At 36.3% G+C, this 18,458-nt stretch overlaps 1 protein-coding gene across 6 annotated transcripts in view; it reads left to right on the top strand.

The window, feature by feature from the left end:
- The window catches only part of PLPP1 (phospholipid phosphatase 1), a 109,106-nt gene that overhangs the window by 36,360 nt on the left and 54,288 nt on the right, over window positions 1-18,458 (top strand). For 4 of the 6 annotated variants that reach the window (XM_020893138.2, XM_070476683.1, XM_020893140.2 and 1 more), the window contains exon 2: window positions 611-765. The exons of the other annotated variants lie outside the window; for them this stretch is intronic. In XM_020893138.2, the coding sequence (XP_020748797.1) occupies window positions 611-765 (155 nt within the window). The remainder of the gene's footprint in view (window positions 1-610; window positions 766-18,458) is intronic. 6 annotated transcript variants of the gene reach the window in all.

The following is an 18,458-nucleotide window of genomic DNA, read 5'->3' as shown; positions in this document are numbered from 1 at the left end:
TATGGCATAGCCTAGTATCAAGGATATAGTAAATAGATGCTTAAATGTTTAAACTGTACAAAACAAAGCCTAAAAGTGTGATAAATTCAAACATACTAAGAAGCTACTGATTTTATTTAACTTCTCTTTGGTCTTTTATTTTATTTGGGTGAAAAGTTTCAAATGAACATTATTCCTATATAACTTGTTAAAGTGGTTTTGGAGTCCTGCCAGGGCTAATAAAAACCATATTTAATTTCTTTTTGGATAATAAAGGGCTTGTTTCTGTTCTTACGGTTTCTATTTTTTCTAACCCTGTTAATTTAAATTTTAATATGAAACAAAATTTTGTATCTTTTCTCTCATCCTTGGGGGTTTCTTTTATTGATTGTCCCTAAAATCAGAGGTCAACGCAAATAAAAGAATTTAAACTTGATAAAGGTGAGGCTGATATGGACAAGCTAATGCTGCATGGTTGCCTCCTTCCTGAGTCTTTGATATAATGGAATAGTGATCCTTTTTCAGAAACGGCAAAAAATAGTTAAAATTTACATCCCATTCAGTAGACTTTACTTCCTAATGAAGTGAATTGAATTTAACCACGTGTATCTTTTTTTCCCTTCCCTAACAGCTTCCATGCCTATGGCTGTTCTAAATTTGGGCCAAATAGATCCATTTCAGAGAGGCTTTTTCTGTAAAGACAACAGCATCCAGTATCCGTACCATGACGGTACCATCACAACCACTGTCCTCAGCACAGTGGGACTTGGTTTACCCATTTCCTCTGTAAGTAAATTAATAAGTAGGTAGTGATGGGTTTGTTGTGCTGGAGACTGTATGAAGTGATTGAGTTGGGGTGGGGGTAAATCCATAGTATTGTCTTCGCCAGTGTTGATATGGTGAGTGAGTGCTTGAAGAATATACCCACTGCTTCAGTCCAGGGCAGTGTTTCTCCGGTTAAAGAGAGATATTGCCCCAAACAACTTGATGCCATCATAAGGAATTATAGAATGATTATTTGAGAATGAAGAATTCATTTAAGTCATTTGAATCAACCCTTTTCAGTATACAAGTGAAGAAACTTAAACCCAGATACTTGCTCAAGCCCAGTAAGCTATTTTATGGCAGAACTGAAACTAAGATTAAGTTTGTTTTATCATATTAAATGGAAATTGAGCCCATAAAAAAGGAGAGAGATTTATTTGTTAAATTTGAGAAAACAGCTCATCAGAAAGAATGTTAATACATGTGCAAAAGCAAGTCCTCAGAATATATCAAAACCATATCACTTTTTAAAGTTGTACTATCTTTTAGAAAGTTCATCAGTTTGTAAGTTAATATTGGGTTTCATTATGTTAGACAAGTGTAAACTTTCCTTCTAGGTTAAATTTCACAGACTAGCTTAAGATTGGCACTTGAGGTATTGTGCTTACTTTCTTTATCCTTGACTCTTATTTTTGTACCTTACCCTATGTCTCCTTATGTGAGCTAGAATTAGATGAGAAGAAGCAAAGTAAAGGTTTACCTCCTTGAGTTTCTTGAACCGTCCAGCAGAGATCATGCCATACTTCTCTTTTGATCACTGTCTCTTGTCACTTGCCTTCCCCAGGTAGTTGACTTAAAATTTTTTATTGCCTTAGCAGAGTCTGAAGTCTTGTATTTCCACAGTAGGACAGACTGGCTCCCCCCCACCCCCTATTTTCGAAGAAATATTTTCTCTATTTTTGGTATGCTAACTGCTTTCAGATTAATTTTTAAAAATCACTTTACTTTCTTTATTAATGTCTGAGGGAAAAGACAATTCAGGATAAGTTTGGGGGTTGAATTATTTTATAATCCTATATCTGTAAAATTTGAGATTTGGCAATATTTGGAAAGATGAAGGAGATCATTTACTATGGATATGTGAATTTTTTTCAAGCTCTTTGTTTTTGGCATATAGTTTGAAAAATCGTATTTCTTTAGGTGACTGTCCCAAAGGAGGTAGATTAGGCCCAATTTTTACCTTTTTGAGTAGCTACTTAGATGGTAATAAAAAATTGCTATCAAGAAGAAAGAATGGATGGGTTAATATGTGTTTTTTTTAATAAACTGTAAAAATAATATATAAATAAAGTGTTGTATAAGGGCTTCCCTGGTGGCTTAGATGGTAAAATGTCTGCCTGCAATGTGGGAGACCCAGGTTTGATCCCTGGGTCAGGAAGATCCCCTGGAGAAGGAAATAGCAGCAGCCCACTCCAGTACTTTTGCCTGGAAAATTCCATGGACGGAGGAGCCTGGTGGGCTACAGTCTATGGGGTCGCAAGGAGTCAGACACGACTGAGTGATTTCACTTTCTTTCTTTCTTTAAAGTGCTGTATATGGCAAAAGTGACCATAAGTGCCCTGTACTGTAGGAAGACAGTGGTGTTTGTTGGGTTTTATGGCATGGCAAGTCTCTTGTGCCACCTTTCCTGTACTAGTCCAAAAAGCTGGTATCAAAAGGGCCTATTGCCCACCCCTGAAGAGCTCAGCTCCTTTGTTTCCATGTTGACGTAAGTACTGTGCTGCCTTTTCCTAGGTTACTCCCAGTCAGCACAAGGCAATAAGATTTGCTAGGGTCGGAATGGTCTGTTTTGCTCCATTTGTATCCTTAGTGCCAGGCACATTGCTTGGTATGTAATGGGTGTTTAATAAATACAGATAGAAATATTTAATTCCATTAAATAGGAAATAGAATAATATTGTCAATTATTGTTAATAATAATTACTACCATGAAAATTCAGATTAACTCTTTGGAAATACAGTGTGTCTTCAAGTCATCTCTTAGCATCAGATGCCTCATTAAAATAGCTTTTCAGGAAGAGTGGGACAGTATATACTGAATATACAATCCTGATTAAAGGTATCTTAAAATATGGGGGAATGTCTATTAGAATGAAAGAAATACGGTGTTAAGGAGCTTAATTTCTTAGGTTGGAAAAAAGTTTTATTTCCTTATTTATTTATTCAGATGTGGAGCTGTATTTTTTCCTACATTGTTTTGAAAAGCTCTGCTTTAATCAGTTCATGTATTCCAGCACTCTTTCTATATGTAATTGTCACAAAATGAAGTAGTATAAGATGCATTCCTAAGTAATTTGTTATAATCACAGACCTTTTCTTTGTTTAAAACAACTTTTTATACTACCTTTGGAAGAGATAATGTGTAGATTTGACATATTAAGTATTTGTTGTATATCTATTTTACATAACACTTAAAAATATTTTGATAAAATTTAATACATTGGATGAACCTAAAAGAAAGAGAAGCTATATAAATATTGAGTATATACTGCCAATAATGAAAACTAAAGCTCAGTTAGTTTCACATTAGCCAAGCTTACCAAATTCCACTGCATTCCCAAATGCTGTGGCTTTTAAAAGGATTCATAGGGGGAAATATCTGCTCATGAAATTTGTTTTTTTAAAATAGTTTCTGCGAATGTTATGGATACCTTTGCTAAAGTTAAGTGGTCCAAGAACTGCTTCACTGAGTATAGCTCTATTAAATCAGTGGACATTATCTTCTGACTTTGCTACTGCATGTATCTTGACAAAGCTGCAGGATTTGAATGGGTTAAATATTACTCCTGGATGGGAATTCTGATTTTTGAGAATCTAAAATCTCTTTCTAGTGAATTATATGTGATAAGGAGATAATTGAAATGAATGTTCATTTTGCCTCCCAGCAGGACTAAAGTCATCTTCAGTTCAGTTCAGTTGCTCAGTTGTGTCTAACTCTTTGCAACCCCAAGAACCATAGCATGCCAGGCTTCCCTGTCCATCACCAACTCCTGGAGTTCACCCAAACCCTAAACTTGCAGTCAGAGTTACACCTCTGCTGCTACTACTTTTTAAAGCAGAATTGACATAATTTTTAAGTTTGTTAAATATCAAACTGGAAAAATGACCAAATATATTTTTGATGGATGCAATGAGATTAACATACAGTTATGTTAAAACATATGAAAAGGTCAAATTTATCTTTTTCATTAATTCCTTTTTATAGCATAGGCCAAATATTTCTTTAAAAAACTAAATAAACCTTTCATCTCTGAGTACATGAAAATACTAGTCTGATAATATCTGTGTTTTTCTGTTGTGGACCAGTGAGTTTGAAAGTAGAGTATTCATTATGACTTATTTTGGGCATATCATCTGTCATACTTTAGGTAAAAGTGAAGGCATTTGTGTTAATATTTCATACATTTATTTTCCTCTTTCATAAATACTGTTTTAAAAACTCTGGCTGGGGATGTTAACTACTCTACCTTTTTAGGTCCTAATGAATTGGTTGAACTGATGACATTTTCTTGAGAATTTTTGTAATTAAAAGCGAATTTGCAGCTTGGATTTGTCAGTGAGTTTTTAGATGACAATGCTAAAAGTGTGGTCCATGAGAAAAAAATAAGTTGTACTTAATTAAAATTAAAAAATTCTGCTCTGTATAAAGCTACACACTAGGGGAAAATGTTTTTAAAACACATATCTGATAATGGAACTCTTAAAGCACAACAGAAGCAAACAATCCAGTCAAAATGTGGGGAAAAGATCTCAGTAGACACTTTAATACAGAAGATAGAGAAATGGCCAAGAAGCATGTAGAAGATGCCCCATATCCTATTTCTTTAAGGAGCTGTAAATTAAAACAGCAGTGAGTTACCTCTGCACATTTATCATAATGGCTAAAATCCAAAACAGTGACAATACCAAATGCTGTGAGGATGTGGAGCAGCAGTTCTCAATCATTACTAGGGGAATGTAAAGCCATGTTGAAAGACAATTTCACAGTTTTTTTACAAAACTAAACATAGTCTTACTGTAGCTGTCAAGCTCCTGCATATTTACCCAAATGAGTTGAAAACTTACATCTGTATAAAAGCCAGCACGTGATGTCTATAGTGGCTTTATTCATAACTAACAAGGCCTGAAAGCGACTGAGAGGTCCTTTAATAGGTGAATGGATAAACTCTGGTACCTCCATACAATGGAATATTACTCAGTGCTAAAAAGAAATCAGCTATCCAGCCATAAAAAGACATGGAAGAACCTTAAATACGTATTGCTAAATGAAAGAAGCCAATCTGAAAAGGCTGCCTAATGTATGATAACAACCATATGACCTTCTGGAAAAGGCACGGTTGTGGAGATAGTAAGATCAGTGGTTACTGGGAGTTGGTGGGAGGATAGAGGAAGAGGGAACAGTTGGAGTACAGAGGACTTTTAGGGAAGGAAAACTATTCCATATATTGTGATGATGGACGCATTACATTATGTGTTTGTTATAGCCTACAGGACTATACAATACAAAGCACAACCTTTAATTGTAAATTGTGTAGTTTAGTTTATGTATCAATATTGGTTCATCATTTATAACAAATATACCATACCAATGAAAATTGCTTGTAATAGAGGACACTAAGGGTGGTAGTTGTGGAAAGGGAGTATATCTTTTACTTTTGGCTCAGTTTTTAAAATAAACCTAAAATTACTTTAAGGAATAAAGTATATTAATCTTAAAAATTTTGAAAAGAAAAAAAATTTGCTCACAATGTTTGGTGAAATGTCAGTGCTCTTTGTCTAAATATTAGTAATGATTGCTACAAGCAATTATCCTCATAGTGAATAATTGATATGTTGTTGCTAGGAATAAGATTACTTGATAAGATATAAAATAAAATTTCAGGGCTTTGCTTCATATGTTTCATCTGTTAACTCATTTTATGGAAGTATTTGACAATATCTAGTGAAGACTTAAATCTAGAAAACATGATAGTACTTATAAATTCAGTGTAAGTTTTCAGTTTTTATAACGAAAAAAGCAAACAGGCGACTGAAATCTTGTCACAATCTTAAAAAAAAATATGTGTGGGATATCATTTAGTTCATTTTTTGTAAAGGGCCATTACTGTTTCAAGTTTTATTATGTAATAGACCTATATAATCCATTAACTTTTTTTGGCTCTCTGAAAAATAATAAGTTGAATTCATAAGCATCTTTTAACAGTGAAGATTCTGTCTAAATACAGGTTCACCATCCATTATCCAGAACTCTTACAGTCAGAGTTTTTTGAATTTTTGAAAGGTTATATGATTCACACACCTTATATAATGCCCTCAGCAGGGTCTAGGACAGTACCTTGTATCAAAGATGCTAATTTTTAAATAATGAAATAAGACTAGTCAAAATAAGTGGGGTAAATAAAGGCTAGGGCATTCATTTGTTCAGGTTAAGTTTTGCCATTAGAGAAGTTCAGGTTATGTTGTAAAAGAACTAGGGTTTTGAGGGCTTTGGGTTTTAAAATAAGGTATTGCAGGCCTTTTAATGAAAGCTGATTTAAAATTATTTATTTCTTAGTCCTGTTATCTGGTTACTTTAAACAAATATTTGAAAGTCCTAAAATTTAGTTTTTGTTGAGAAGCAGGACTTATGGTTAAAAGTGTAGACTTAGAACTGTTTATGTGAAACTAAACTCATTTGTGATTGGAGTGCAGGGTTAGTGATGTAGGTCATAAAAAATAAACTTGTCCAGTGCAGTACAGTGATTTTTTTTTTACTACCTTATTCAATAATTGTGGAGTATGAACAAAATTATTATCCTGTAAAGAACATCTCGGTGTTCCCTTGTAGTTACTAAGAGCTTATATTGCCTATCTAGCTTTCTGTAAAATAACTTAATATTCTCTTGTAGCCAAATTATTGTGGGCTCCACCTTTAAATAAGAATTTTAAAAAGCTCGCCACCATTTTTGTCAGTTATCTTTACGCTTCCACATTTAGAGTGAAAATGAGGTAACATTTTAAAAATGGCCATTTACTGTTTTATCATGAACTTGTGTTTCTAACATGACAAGAAACGAAATGCTGTTTACTCACAGAAAGAAGATTTGTTATGCTCTTACATCGTTTTGGGGCTCTAAATGGTCAGCACCAGTTCACAGTGTCGGATTAAGGTAGCTTACTTTCAGAAGGCAGTTCCCAGTTGCTGCCTCTCTGGCACCAGGGTAGGTGGCTAGCTGCAGTGAGTATTGTTAGTCGCTCAGTAGTGTCCAGCTCTTTGCAACCCCATGGACTGTAGCCCTCCAGGCTCCTCTGTCCGTGGAATTCTCCAGGCAAGAATACTGGAGTGATGAGTTGCCATTCTCTTCTCCAGGGGATCTTCCTGACCCAGGGGTTAAACCCTGGTCTCCTGCATTGTGCACAGATTCTTTACCATCTGAGCTTCCGGTGAGCAGCAGTGAGGAATCTTTTTTAATCAGACTTTCCAAAGGCTGTCTTGGCTTAGAGGGCTGGATGGGTATGAGAGGCAATTTAGTTTAGGATCTTATTAAATCTAGGGGAATATAAGCAGAGGTCACTGGCAGGACATTAAGTGTGGGGTCTAATGATTCACTGATTTTCTCAATAAAATATGTGGTATTTTTGAAGCACAGCTGCACCAATCATGTATTTAGTTAAGTAAGCATGTTTTCAATCAGATACATTCTTATACTTGAGTGTTAGTCTTCTGATATACCTAAAAGCATCCTCTTAGAAGCTAGCAATGTTTGAGAGAAAAAAATGAAATTTCTGTCAAAATAATTTCTCTGTGAGTTGGGGGAGTATGCCCTGGTATTATTTTAGCAGCAGATTTCCTGTTTTCAATGTGGAGAGTAACTGTTTTGTGGGACCCAGAAAGAAATCATTGAACAGGGAGATGGAAGGAGCAACTATGAAGGTACCCGTTTTGTTTACTGTAAAATTTTGCTTATTCTCTAAGATTATAATTGAGTACTCATTAGTTTAGAATTTTTGCATATATGGTAATGGAAGACTGTGTTTGTTCTGTCATTTATTGAGTGTCTTTTGTTTCTGAAGCACTACTGTGTTATAGATTCTTTCCTCGTAACTACTCTCTGAGGTTGCTAGGTAATTCTTTTTTATAGTTACTAAGAGGCCAAGTTGGGATTTTAACTCCACCAAGTCTACTTACATTCTTTTTGACAGTCCCTCATTGTCTTCATTGTAGTGTGGGTCTATTTTGATGAAAGTAGGTAAATAGAGTAAATTCTTTTGTTTTGGTTTTCTTTTATTCTTGTAAGTTATGAATGAGTCAAATTCCCATTTGAATGCAGAGTTCCAAAGAATAGCAAGGAGAGATAAGAAAGCCTTTCTCAGTGATCAGTGCAAAGAAATAGGGGAAAATAATAGAATGGGAAAGACTAGAGATCTCTTTAAGAAGTCAGAGATACCAAGGGAATATTTCATGCAAAGATGGGCACAATAAAGGACAGAAATGGAATGGACCTAATAGAAGCAGAAGATATTAAGAAGTAGCAAGAATACACAGAACTATATTTAAAAAGATATTCATGACCCAGATAACCACAATGGCGTGATCACTCTCACCCAGAGCCAGACATCCTGGAACCTGAAGTCAAGTGGGCCTTAGGCAGCATCACTACAAACAAAGCTAGTGGGGGTGATGGAATTCCAGTTGAGCTATTTCAAATCCTAGAAGATGATGCTGTGAACGTGCCACACTCAATATGACATCAAATTTGGAAAACTCAGCAGTGGCCAGAGGACTGGAAAAGGTCAGTTTTCATCCCCACCTCAAAGGAAGGCAATGCCAAAGAATGTTCATACTACCTCACAGTTTCGCTCATCTCACACGCTAGTAAAATAATGATAAAAATTCTCCAAGCCAGGCTTCAACAGTATGTGAACTGTGAACTTCCAAATGTTCAAGCTGGATTTTGAAAAGGCAGAGGAACCAGAAATCAAATTGCCAATATCCATTGGATCATCGAAAAAGCAAGAGAATTCCAGAAAAACATCTACTTCTGCTCTATTGACTATGCCAAAACCTTTGACTGTGTGGATCACAACATACTGTGGAAAATTCTCAAAGAGATGGGAATACCAGACCACTTGACCTGCCTTCTGAGAAATCTGTATGCAGGTCAAGAAGCAACAATTAGAACTGGACATGGAACAACAGACTGGTTCCAAATTGGGAAGGGAATATGTCAAGGCTGTATTTTGTCACCCTGCTTATTTAACTTATATGCAGAGTACATCATGTGAAATGCCAGGCTGGATGAAGCACAAGCTGGAATCAGGATTGCCGGGAGAAATATTAGTAACCTTAGATATGCAGATAACATCACCCTTATGGCAGAAAGTAAAGAACTAAAGAGCCTATTGATGAAGGTGAAAGAGGAGAGTGAAAAAGTTGGCTTAAAACTCAACATTCAGAAAACTAAGATCATGGCATCTGGTCCATTCCCTTCATGCCAAATAGTTGGGGAAACAATGGAAACAGTGGGAGACTTTATTTTCTTGGGCTCCAAAATTACTGGAAATGGTGACTGCAGCCATGAAATTAAAAGATGCTTGTTCCTTGGAAGAAAAGCTTTGACCAACTTAGGCAGCATATTAAAAAGCAGAGACATTACTTTGCCAACAAAGGTCCATCTAGTCAAAGGTATGGTTTTTCCACTAGTCATGTATGGATGTGAGAGTTGGACTATAAAGAAAGCTGAGAGCCAAAGAAACTTGATGCTTTTGAACTGTGGTGTTGGAGAAGACTCTTGAGAGTCCCTTGAACTGCACGGAGATCCAACCAGTCCATCCTAAAGGAAATCAGTCCTGAATATTCATTGGAAGGACTGATGCTGAAGCTGAAACTCCAATACTTTGGCCACCCGATGCAAAGAACTGACTCATTGGAAAAGACCCTGATGCTGGGAAAGACTGAAGGCAGGAGGAGAAGGGGACGATAGAGGATGAGATAGTTAGATGGCATCACTGAATCCATGGACATGAGTTTGAGTAGGCTCTGGGAGTTGATGATAGACAGGGAGGCCTGGCGTGCTGCAGTCCTTGGGGTCACAAAGAGTCGGACAAGACTGCGCAACTGAACTGATGAATGAGTCTAGGTGGTGAAGATTAGAGAAGAGCGGTAGGAAACTTGGGTTAGTGTGGTAGCAGCCACCAAAGCATGTAGTTATCTGCCTAGGTTGACTTTACCACTAGAAGAATTTCTGAATCATAATTTACACTCTTTGAGTGAAAATTTGAATTTGAAACTTGTTTCTTAGCTGCACTCCTGAAATTCATTGTAACCTTATGCAAGTCACTTAATCTGTTCATATATATTTCTCAAACTCTAAAAAAGGGTGCTTTTTGGTTTATCAGAAAGCCTTGAAAAGAGAGTTTGTTTCATTGATGCAAACTCCTAACCTATCTCAAAGTCTGTCCTTGTTCCTAAGAATAGAATTCATTGATTTAACTCCCAGGATAGTAGCTACCTTGGTATTGTATTTTGGAGAAAAACACTGCAAATTATCTCATTTGTTCAGGAGTGAAGTGCTTTACTTGTCTTTCTTTCCCTGACTTTTTCTCGTTGTCTGTCTTTACTACTCATTTTGGGCTTTAATATGCTTTTTTGTGGACCTTAAAACTCTAGAAAACGTGTGGTTGTTTAAATTGTACTTGATATAGTCAGTAGCTTCCTTGGGAATTTTTCAAGAATAAACTGATCTTCTCCCTCCAATTTAATAAGAAATTTTCAGTTCCCATCACTTTTCTACCTCTAAGATCTTATCCTTTGTTTGCCTCAGCTATTTACCTCTCATATCATATCCATGTCTAATTAATTAAACTCCTCCATAATTTGAATTTTAAACATTCTACACTATTATCACCACCTTTATGCAAATAGTTGCTGTCAGTCATCAGCAGTTTTCAAGTTGATAAATCCAGTGGTCTTCAATCTTATTTGATCTATAAGCACCATTTACAAAACATTTAGAAATGTTTTATTTTGAAAAAAAATTGTATACTCATATAGAAGTTGAAAAAATAGCTCAGAGAATTCCCATGTAACCTTCACCAGTTCCCCCCAAGGATAACACCTTATATAACTATGGTTAAATTATCATTACTATAACCAAAATACAGGCCATATTCAGATATCATCAGTTTTTACATGCATTCTTTTTGTGTATGTGTATACTTCTATGAAATCTATCACTTGTATAGATTTGTGTAACAATTGCCACAGTCAGGGTTTAGAATTGTTCATCACCTCATAAACATTCCCTGCTGCTGTCTCTCTCTAGTCACATCTTCCCCCAGTCCCTAACCCTTGGCAACCACTCACCTATTCTCTGTCAATCTAATTTTATCAAGTATGTTATATAAATGGATTCATTCAGTATTTATCCTTTCTAAGTTGGCTTTTTTCCCCCTCGGAGTTATACCTTGAGATATGTCCAAGTTGTTGAGTTCATCAGTGGTATGTTGGATTTTTTTTTAACTGTTGAGTAGTATTCTGATATATGGATGTATCATAGTTTATTTGTCTACTTGTCTGTTAAGGAACATCTCTTAGTTATTTCCAGTTTTTAACTGCTACAGGTAAAACTCTGTGAATATGTGCCTACAGGCTTTTGGGTGAACACAAGTTCTCGTTTTTCCAGGGTAGATACTCAGTAATGGGACTTCTGGGTAAATGTATGTTTAAATTTATAAGAAACTGCCTAAATGTTTTCCAGAGTGGTGTACCATTTTGCATTCTCACCAGCAGTATATAGTGTTCTGCTTCTTCACCAATACTACTATTGTCAGTGTTTTTTTTTATTTTCACTATTCTAACAAGTGTGTGTTGACCTTATATCCTGTGATCTTTCTGTATACACTTATTAGTTTGATGCATTTTGGGGATAGATTACTTGGGAGTTTCTATACTCTCCTGGTTTTAATTCTGCTTTAATGGCTGCTTTTTCTCATTTTGCTTTGTAAGTTCCTTCTCTTCCTGCCTGACCTTGTAATTTTGGAGTGATGTGGGTATCAGTCCTTGGGTCCTCTTTTCTCCTCTGTACTTGTTCCTTGGTCATCTCATTCAGTTTCATGGCGCTCATAGCAGCTCTGTGTTAAATTTATGGCTTCAGTCTGGACCTTCCCCCCTCAACGGACCTTACATCTAGCTGCCTCCCTGACATCTCTGCTAATAGGCACCTCAAACTTGACATATACAACTATGAATTCTTGGCTTTATTCTTTGCTCCCCCTCTTAAATCTCTAGTCCTCCTCATCTCAGTTAACCCAGCTTTAAACTTTTAGTCTCCAAAGTGGAATATCTTCATCATTTCTTGTACTCATATTCAACCCATCCATCAGCAAATACAGCTGATGCTACTTTCAAAATAAATCCAGATTTGACTATGGTAAAACCTGTACCATTACCTATAAGTCCCTCCCCAGCTCAAGTCTGTATCTTGAACAGAGTAGTAGGAACTCAGTTAATTGTTAAATAATTGAATTGAGTGATTGCTTCTTTATTAGAGAAATCTCTTTGAGATCTTATTTTCTCTAGTTGAGTTATAATGTCCCTTAATGTTGACAAAAATAAGTTATTTTTACATCTTAAGTTTCCTACATTTTTTTCCCCCTACATTCTTAAGACTTTGATTATAGATTGAGTTCCTTAACCTTTTGGTCTATGTATTGAATTGTGGTCAAATGTAATTAATATTAACCTGTTTCAGAGTTTTTCCTTTCAGATATAGTGATGTGTGCTTGTGTGCTAAGTCGCTTCAGTCATGTTTGACTCTTTGTGACCCTGTGTACTGTAGCCCACCAGGCACCTCTGTCCATGGGAGTCTCCATGCAAGAATACTGGAGTGGGTTGTCATGACCTCCTCCAGGGGATCTTTCCCACTCAGGAATCGAACCTGGGTCTCCTGCATTGCCACGCAGATTCTTTGCCACTAGTGCCACCTGGGAAACCGAAGATATGGTGATAGAATTTACAAATAGAAAAAATGTTCTGGCTTCAATTTATTTTAGTTATAATTTGTTAAGCAGGTTGAAAATAATTATTTTTCTGATTTAAAATCCCTGCCTCTAGTAAAGATTAATATTAATGAAATACACTCATAAAAGCACTACATGTGATTTGAGTGTATGTTGTGTATACAGTAATGCTGTTAACTGTTTACAACACAAGAAATGCGTTCGTTCTGTTTGACAAAGGAATGCAGTACAAATTTTCTTTCTTTTAACACTGATCGCAATTCTGCCTTTATGGCTCTTGTTTGTCTGGTATAGTTCAGTAATTATTTTTGTTTCTGGTCCGTTCCTTCTGTTTTTTGAACTGCATTTTATCACGTACCCCCATGTACCCTACTAGTGCACTTCAATTAATGCATGAATGGGGCAGAGTAACTTCACAGGTTTTCTTGAATAGTCAACACAGTTTCATTCTTTTAAATATAAGCAGAAGAAAAAAATAAGCAATTGGCATATTCTTTTTACTGTCTTACTAAATACGATTATTTTTTATGTAGCCTCTAGTATCTTTTGACAACTTGCGTTTTCAAAATTGACCTTTTTTCTACTTGGAATTTTCCCCATTGGTAAATAAGCAAATGACCTAATAGAGAAGGTAGACTAAATACACACACACCCCTCACATACCTACTTAGCCTAGGGGAACAGTCAGATGGCAAAGACATAGACACATTATCCTACTGTTTGACTTGTACCTTTGGATTCTTTTGGCTTTTGGTCTCTATCTACATCCTTCCCTTCTTGTTCATGCATTAGGAAAAGAATATGATCTGTCATATATTTCACAAATGGCCATCATCCATTGTGGTCTGTTTGAGGTCTTTTGGCCTCCCAGTAAGGTGTTTCCATCTTCCCAGGCTGCTGAGGTGTGGTACCAGACTTTGCAGCAAATCTGGAGGTGCCTGACATCTTTGTGTCAGGGTTTCTCAGGCTGTTGCCTACTGCTGATAGCTCTGAGGCAGTGGAGCCCTCAAATATTTGCTATTAATGACTCTGAAGCTGCATGCCACTTTCTCCTGGGCAACTGGTGGGTTTTATATATACATAATGGAATACTGTTCTGCAATAAAAAGGAACAAAATGCCAATTTATGCTATGCCATGGATGAAACTTAGTATTTCTGGATGCATTTGTGTAGTTTTCAATGGAAGAGTTCCCTTCACATGTAAAAAAGTTTTTAACCATACATAGTTTCTCAGTTTTGCTGGACACTCTGTCCCCAATCTTTCTAACACAGTTGTTAGCATTTATATTATTGGTTTCAAGATCCTGATTATTTGTGCAAGAGGAAGTTGAAGATGTTGTGTGACCATGATCTTATGTTGTCTTTTCCTGTCTCTGGTAAAAGGATGGAGAAGTGTTCTTGTGGTATTTAGTTTGAGGAAACAATGAGTTACATATCACCACCTCTCTTTTGAACCATTACAAATATTCACTTATAGAAGGTGGAAGGCTATATTTCTTTGTGGGTGAGTGTGAGTTTACTGTGAATAGAATCTAATTCTTCAGTGGGCTAATATGATTAGCCACGTAGGCATATTAAAAAGCAGAATGTAGGAATGTAAAGTGGTATGGCAGTTAGGCAATTTCTTAAAAAGTTAGACACAAACTTACCATATGACCCAGGCATTCCACTCCTGGGAGTCTATTCATTTGAAATGAAAATAATGTCCACACAAAGACGTGTACATGAATGTTTTTGGAGATACTAGTCATAATAGACAAAAACTGAAAACAACCCAAATATCCATTAACTGGTGACTGGATAAACCAAATGTAATGTGTACATATAATACTATACTGTTTGGCAATAAAAAGGAACAAAATTCATGTTACAACATGGATGAATCTCAAAAGTAAAGATCAAGGGCAGGATGAGAAAGGGGCGACAGAGGATGAGATGGTCAGAGGGCATCACCAAATGAATAGACGTGAGTTTGAGCACACTTTGAGAGGTAGTGAAGGACAGGGAAATTTGGCATACTGCAGTCCGTGGGGTTGCAAAGAGTCAGACGTGACTTAGTGACTGAACAGTAAGGACAACAAATGATATAAACCACTAGCAAAATACCACATATTGTATGATTCCATTTTTGTGAAATGTTCAGAAAAGACAAATCTGTGTAGATACAGAAAACAGATGAGTGGTTGCCTGGGGTTGGTGGTGGGAACAAGGGTTGAATGCAGATGGGCTCATGGAAATTTTCTGGGTAATGGAAATGTTCTAAAACTGAATTGTGCTGATGGTTGCACAACTCTGTACATTTACCAACATCATTGAATTATGTATTTAGAGTGGGTGAATTTTTTGGTATATAAATTGTACCTCAATTGTTTTTAAAAAGGAAATGAAAATGAATTTTATAAACTAAAGTATTAAGAGAAACATTATATGACAGATGCATTCATTTGACAAATGAAAAGGTATTGTTTTAGAACTGTAATCTTCCAGCTAAAAGGAAAAGGGTATTTGATTTGAAGAGGTAAAAGAGTAAATGAAACCCTCCATTTTTGCCCTGAAATCTACAGTAAATGTCAAAGATAGCATCCGATATCTTTAAATTTTTGCATCGATCTACACATTTGTATACTGTGGCTGGTAGAATAAATTGGTGGTTAAAATAACTTTTCAGAATAGCTTATCAAGGACCTTAATATTTGTATCCTCTGACCTATAATCTCACATGAAAATATATTCTAAGGAAATAATTAGAAATGCAAAAAAGGATTGGTTTTTAGAAATGTTCATTATAGCTTTATATAGGGCAATCAAACAATAACCTACATGCTCTCAAAGTATGGGGAATGGTTATAATTGTTTTAGTTAGGCTCTGTTGGTTGCAAGGAGCAGATCCTTTTATGACCAGCTTAAGAAAAATTGACTTTTGTTGAAAGCATACAAGGTGCTTTAACAACCCCCAAACAGCAAGATCAGTGCAGCCCTTTGGTAGTGGGGAACCAAAGCTGCTTTCACCTTTTCTGTCTCCAGTCAGACTAGGCACTTCAGTTTTCTTTGGAGACCTGCTTTGTCTCAATCTCTTCTGCAGCCAGTCTTTCTTGTGCATGGACCAGTGCTGTTTGCCAGCTCTGAGTCAGTCTTTGTTCCAGTTCCAAATTTTCCAGAGCAGGACTCTGGACTAGCTCATCATTTTCAGCCCTAAGTGGGTCAGTGAACAACTGGTGATTTAGTCTTCCTCTCCATCCTTTTTGGTGGGGGAGAGGGTGGTCTACATTCATGTTTAGTTATTTAGTGAAAATGAAACTATGCAAGACCTAACAAGCTTTTTTTAATCTTAGGTTTTGGCATATCTGGGCTTCACTGGTGGCTTGGTGGTAAAGAATTCGCCTGCCAGTGCAGGAGACACAGCCTTGAGTTCTGTGTCAGGGAGATCCCCTGGAGAAGGAAATAACAACCCACTGCAGTATTCTTGCCTAGAAAATCCCAAAGCCAAGAAGCCTAGTGGAGTATGGTCCATGGAATCACAAAAGTCGGACACAGTGACTAAACAACAAGTGACTTTGTAATACATCTCATGGGTTTATATGAGAGATTGCAAATATTAGTATTAATTTAAAATATTTCTGAGACCTTCTGTAATACAGTCTCTTCACTTAAACTCTCAGAGGGATAGTGTGCATTCGTGGTAGATTCATGCTCTTTTTTTAAATTATTCCTTGTTAAAACCTCTGTGATCTGGTTTCCACCCCTTCTTCCTTATTGAAACCACTTTTGCTAAGTTTGGCAGTTGAAAACACATTGGACACTGTGGAGCAGTCACCACCTCCTGAAATGCTCTATGGACTTGCCTCAGTGACACTGCTTTCTCCTGACTTTCCCTCCCAGCCCAAGTCTGCTGCCTCAGTGGATCCTCTCGCTCTGCTCATCCCTTTAATGTTGCTGTTGCCTCATGCCTCACTTTTCACTTCTTTTTATTTCATGTCCATCTTGCACAGTTTCTCTTACTTCTTTGGCTTCAGGGATACTTTATATCCCCAAATCTCTGTCTCTATGCCAGACGCCTTCTATTGAGATTCTGACTCTGATAACCAGCATCTTTTTGAATATCACCACTTAGAGCCTCACCAGTTCTTGTTCTCTTTTGAAACTTCATAGCTCTTTGCATCTGTTTATTCTCTGCTGAAATTATGTACTCTGCCTTATTTAATTTTGTATTCCTTGTATCCTCTCACAGAATTCCTTGCACGAGAGATTCACTTAATATTTGCCCACTTGAATATTCCTGTTTTTAAAAATGGACCAACTATACTTGTTTGTAATTTTGTTTCCCATTTTTTTTCTAAATCTAAGAATAATTTCTTTTGTGGTCCAAGGAAAAAACAATGTTAATGGATATGATTAAGAACATATTTCAATATAGTTGGGTCTATTAATACACATTTTTCTTTAAAATAAGGATATAAAGCCTACTGAGTTTTGGACATTAATCATGTGGATTTAATTTCTTTACTGCATGTCATTTCTTCCTCTAAAAGAAATGCTAATTGGACCATCAACCAATTCAGAAATATGCATTGTAGACATTGCAAGTTTCCATTATTATGTATAAGTTAAATGAATTCTATAAGTGGTGGTTCTTTGTAAATATGAAATAAACTTGCTTATTGAGCCAAGAGTATGGTTATTGGTTGAAGGATGAGCATTTAATTATTACTTACAGCTGGCAGCAATTAAAATTATAGATCTGAGTATTAATCTCCACAGTGTGTACTGCTAAGTGCAAAAGGTTTATGCTGCAAGCTGTGATATTTGTATTAAAGACTTGGGAATTTCATGCAGAGGAAGGGTCCTCTGCATGTAGACTATTTGGTAAATCTGAGTATAATCTGAATTCAGATATGATAAGTAGTATAAGGGACAGTTAGCAATGTCAGCTCTAGTTTAATTTTTTTTTTAATGTTGCATTTACTGGAAATATAGCTTTGGGAACCTTGTGAGCATCTTTTTAAAAAATTTTATTTATGTATTTTATTTTTGGCTTCACTTTGTCTTCATTGCTTTTGCATTGGCTTTTTCTAGTTGAGGCGAGTGGGGGCTATTCTTCTTTGTGGCCGTTCATTGTGGTGACTTCTCCTGTTGAGGAACACATGCTCTAGGTGTGTTGGCTTCAGTAGTTGTGGCACACAGGCTCAGTTGCTCTGAGGCGTGTGGAATTTTCTCAGACCAGGGATTGAACCCGTGTCCTTTGCATTGCAGGCAGATTCTTATCCACTGTACCACCAAGAATGTCCTCATTGTGGTTTTGATTTGCATTTCTCAGATGGTTAGTGATGTTGAGCATCTTTTCATGTGTTTGTTGGCCATCCGTATGTCTTCTTTGGAAAAATGTCTGTTCAGATCCTCTGGCATTTTAAAATCAGATTTTTTTGTTTTTGATGTTGAGTTGTATACTTTATATATTAACCCCTTACCAGATATATCATTTGCAAATACCTTGTCCCATTTGATAGGTGGACTTTTTGTTTTGTTGATAGTTTCATTTGTTATGCAAAACTTTTCAGTTGTATATAATCCTGTTTATTTTTGCTTTTGTCTCCCTTGCCTGAGGAAAAATATCCAAAAAAATATTGCTAAGACTGATGTCAGAGAGCTTACTGCC

The sequence above is a fragment of the Odocoileus virginianus genome, chromosome 14 (genome assembly GCF_023699985.2).
Source record: "Odocoileus virginianus isolate 20LAN1187 ecotype Illinois chromosome 14, Ovbor_1.2, whole genome shotgun sequence".
In the NCBI taxonomy this organism is placed as follows: domain Eukaryota; kingdom Metazoa; phylum Chordata; class Mammalia; order Artiodactyla; family Cervidae; genus Odocoileus; species Odocoileus virginianus.
This window is presented reverse-complemented; position numbering and strand designations above follow the sequence as displayed.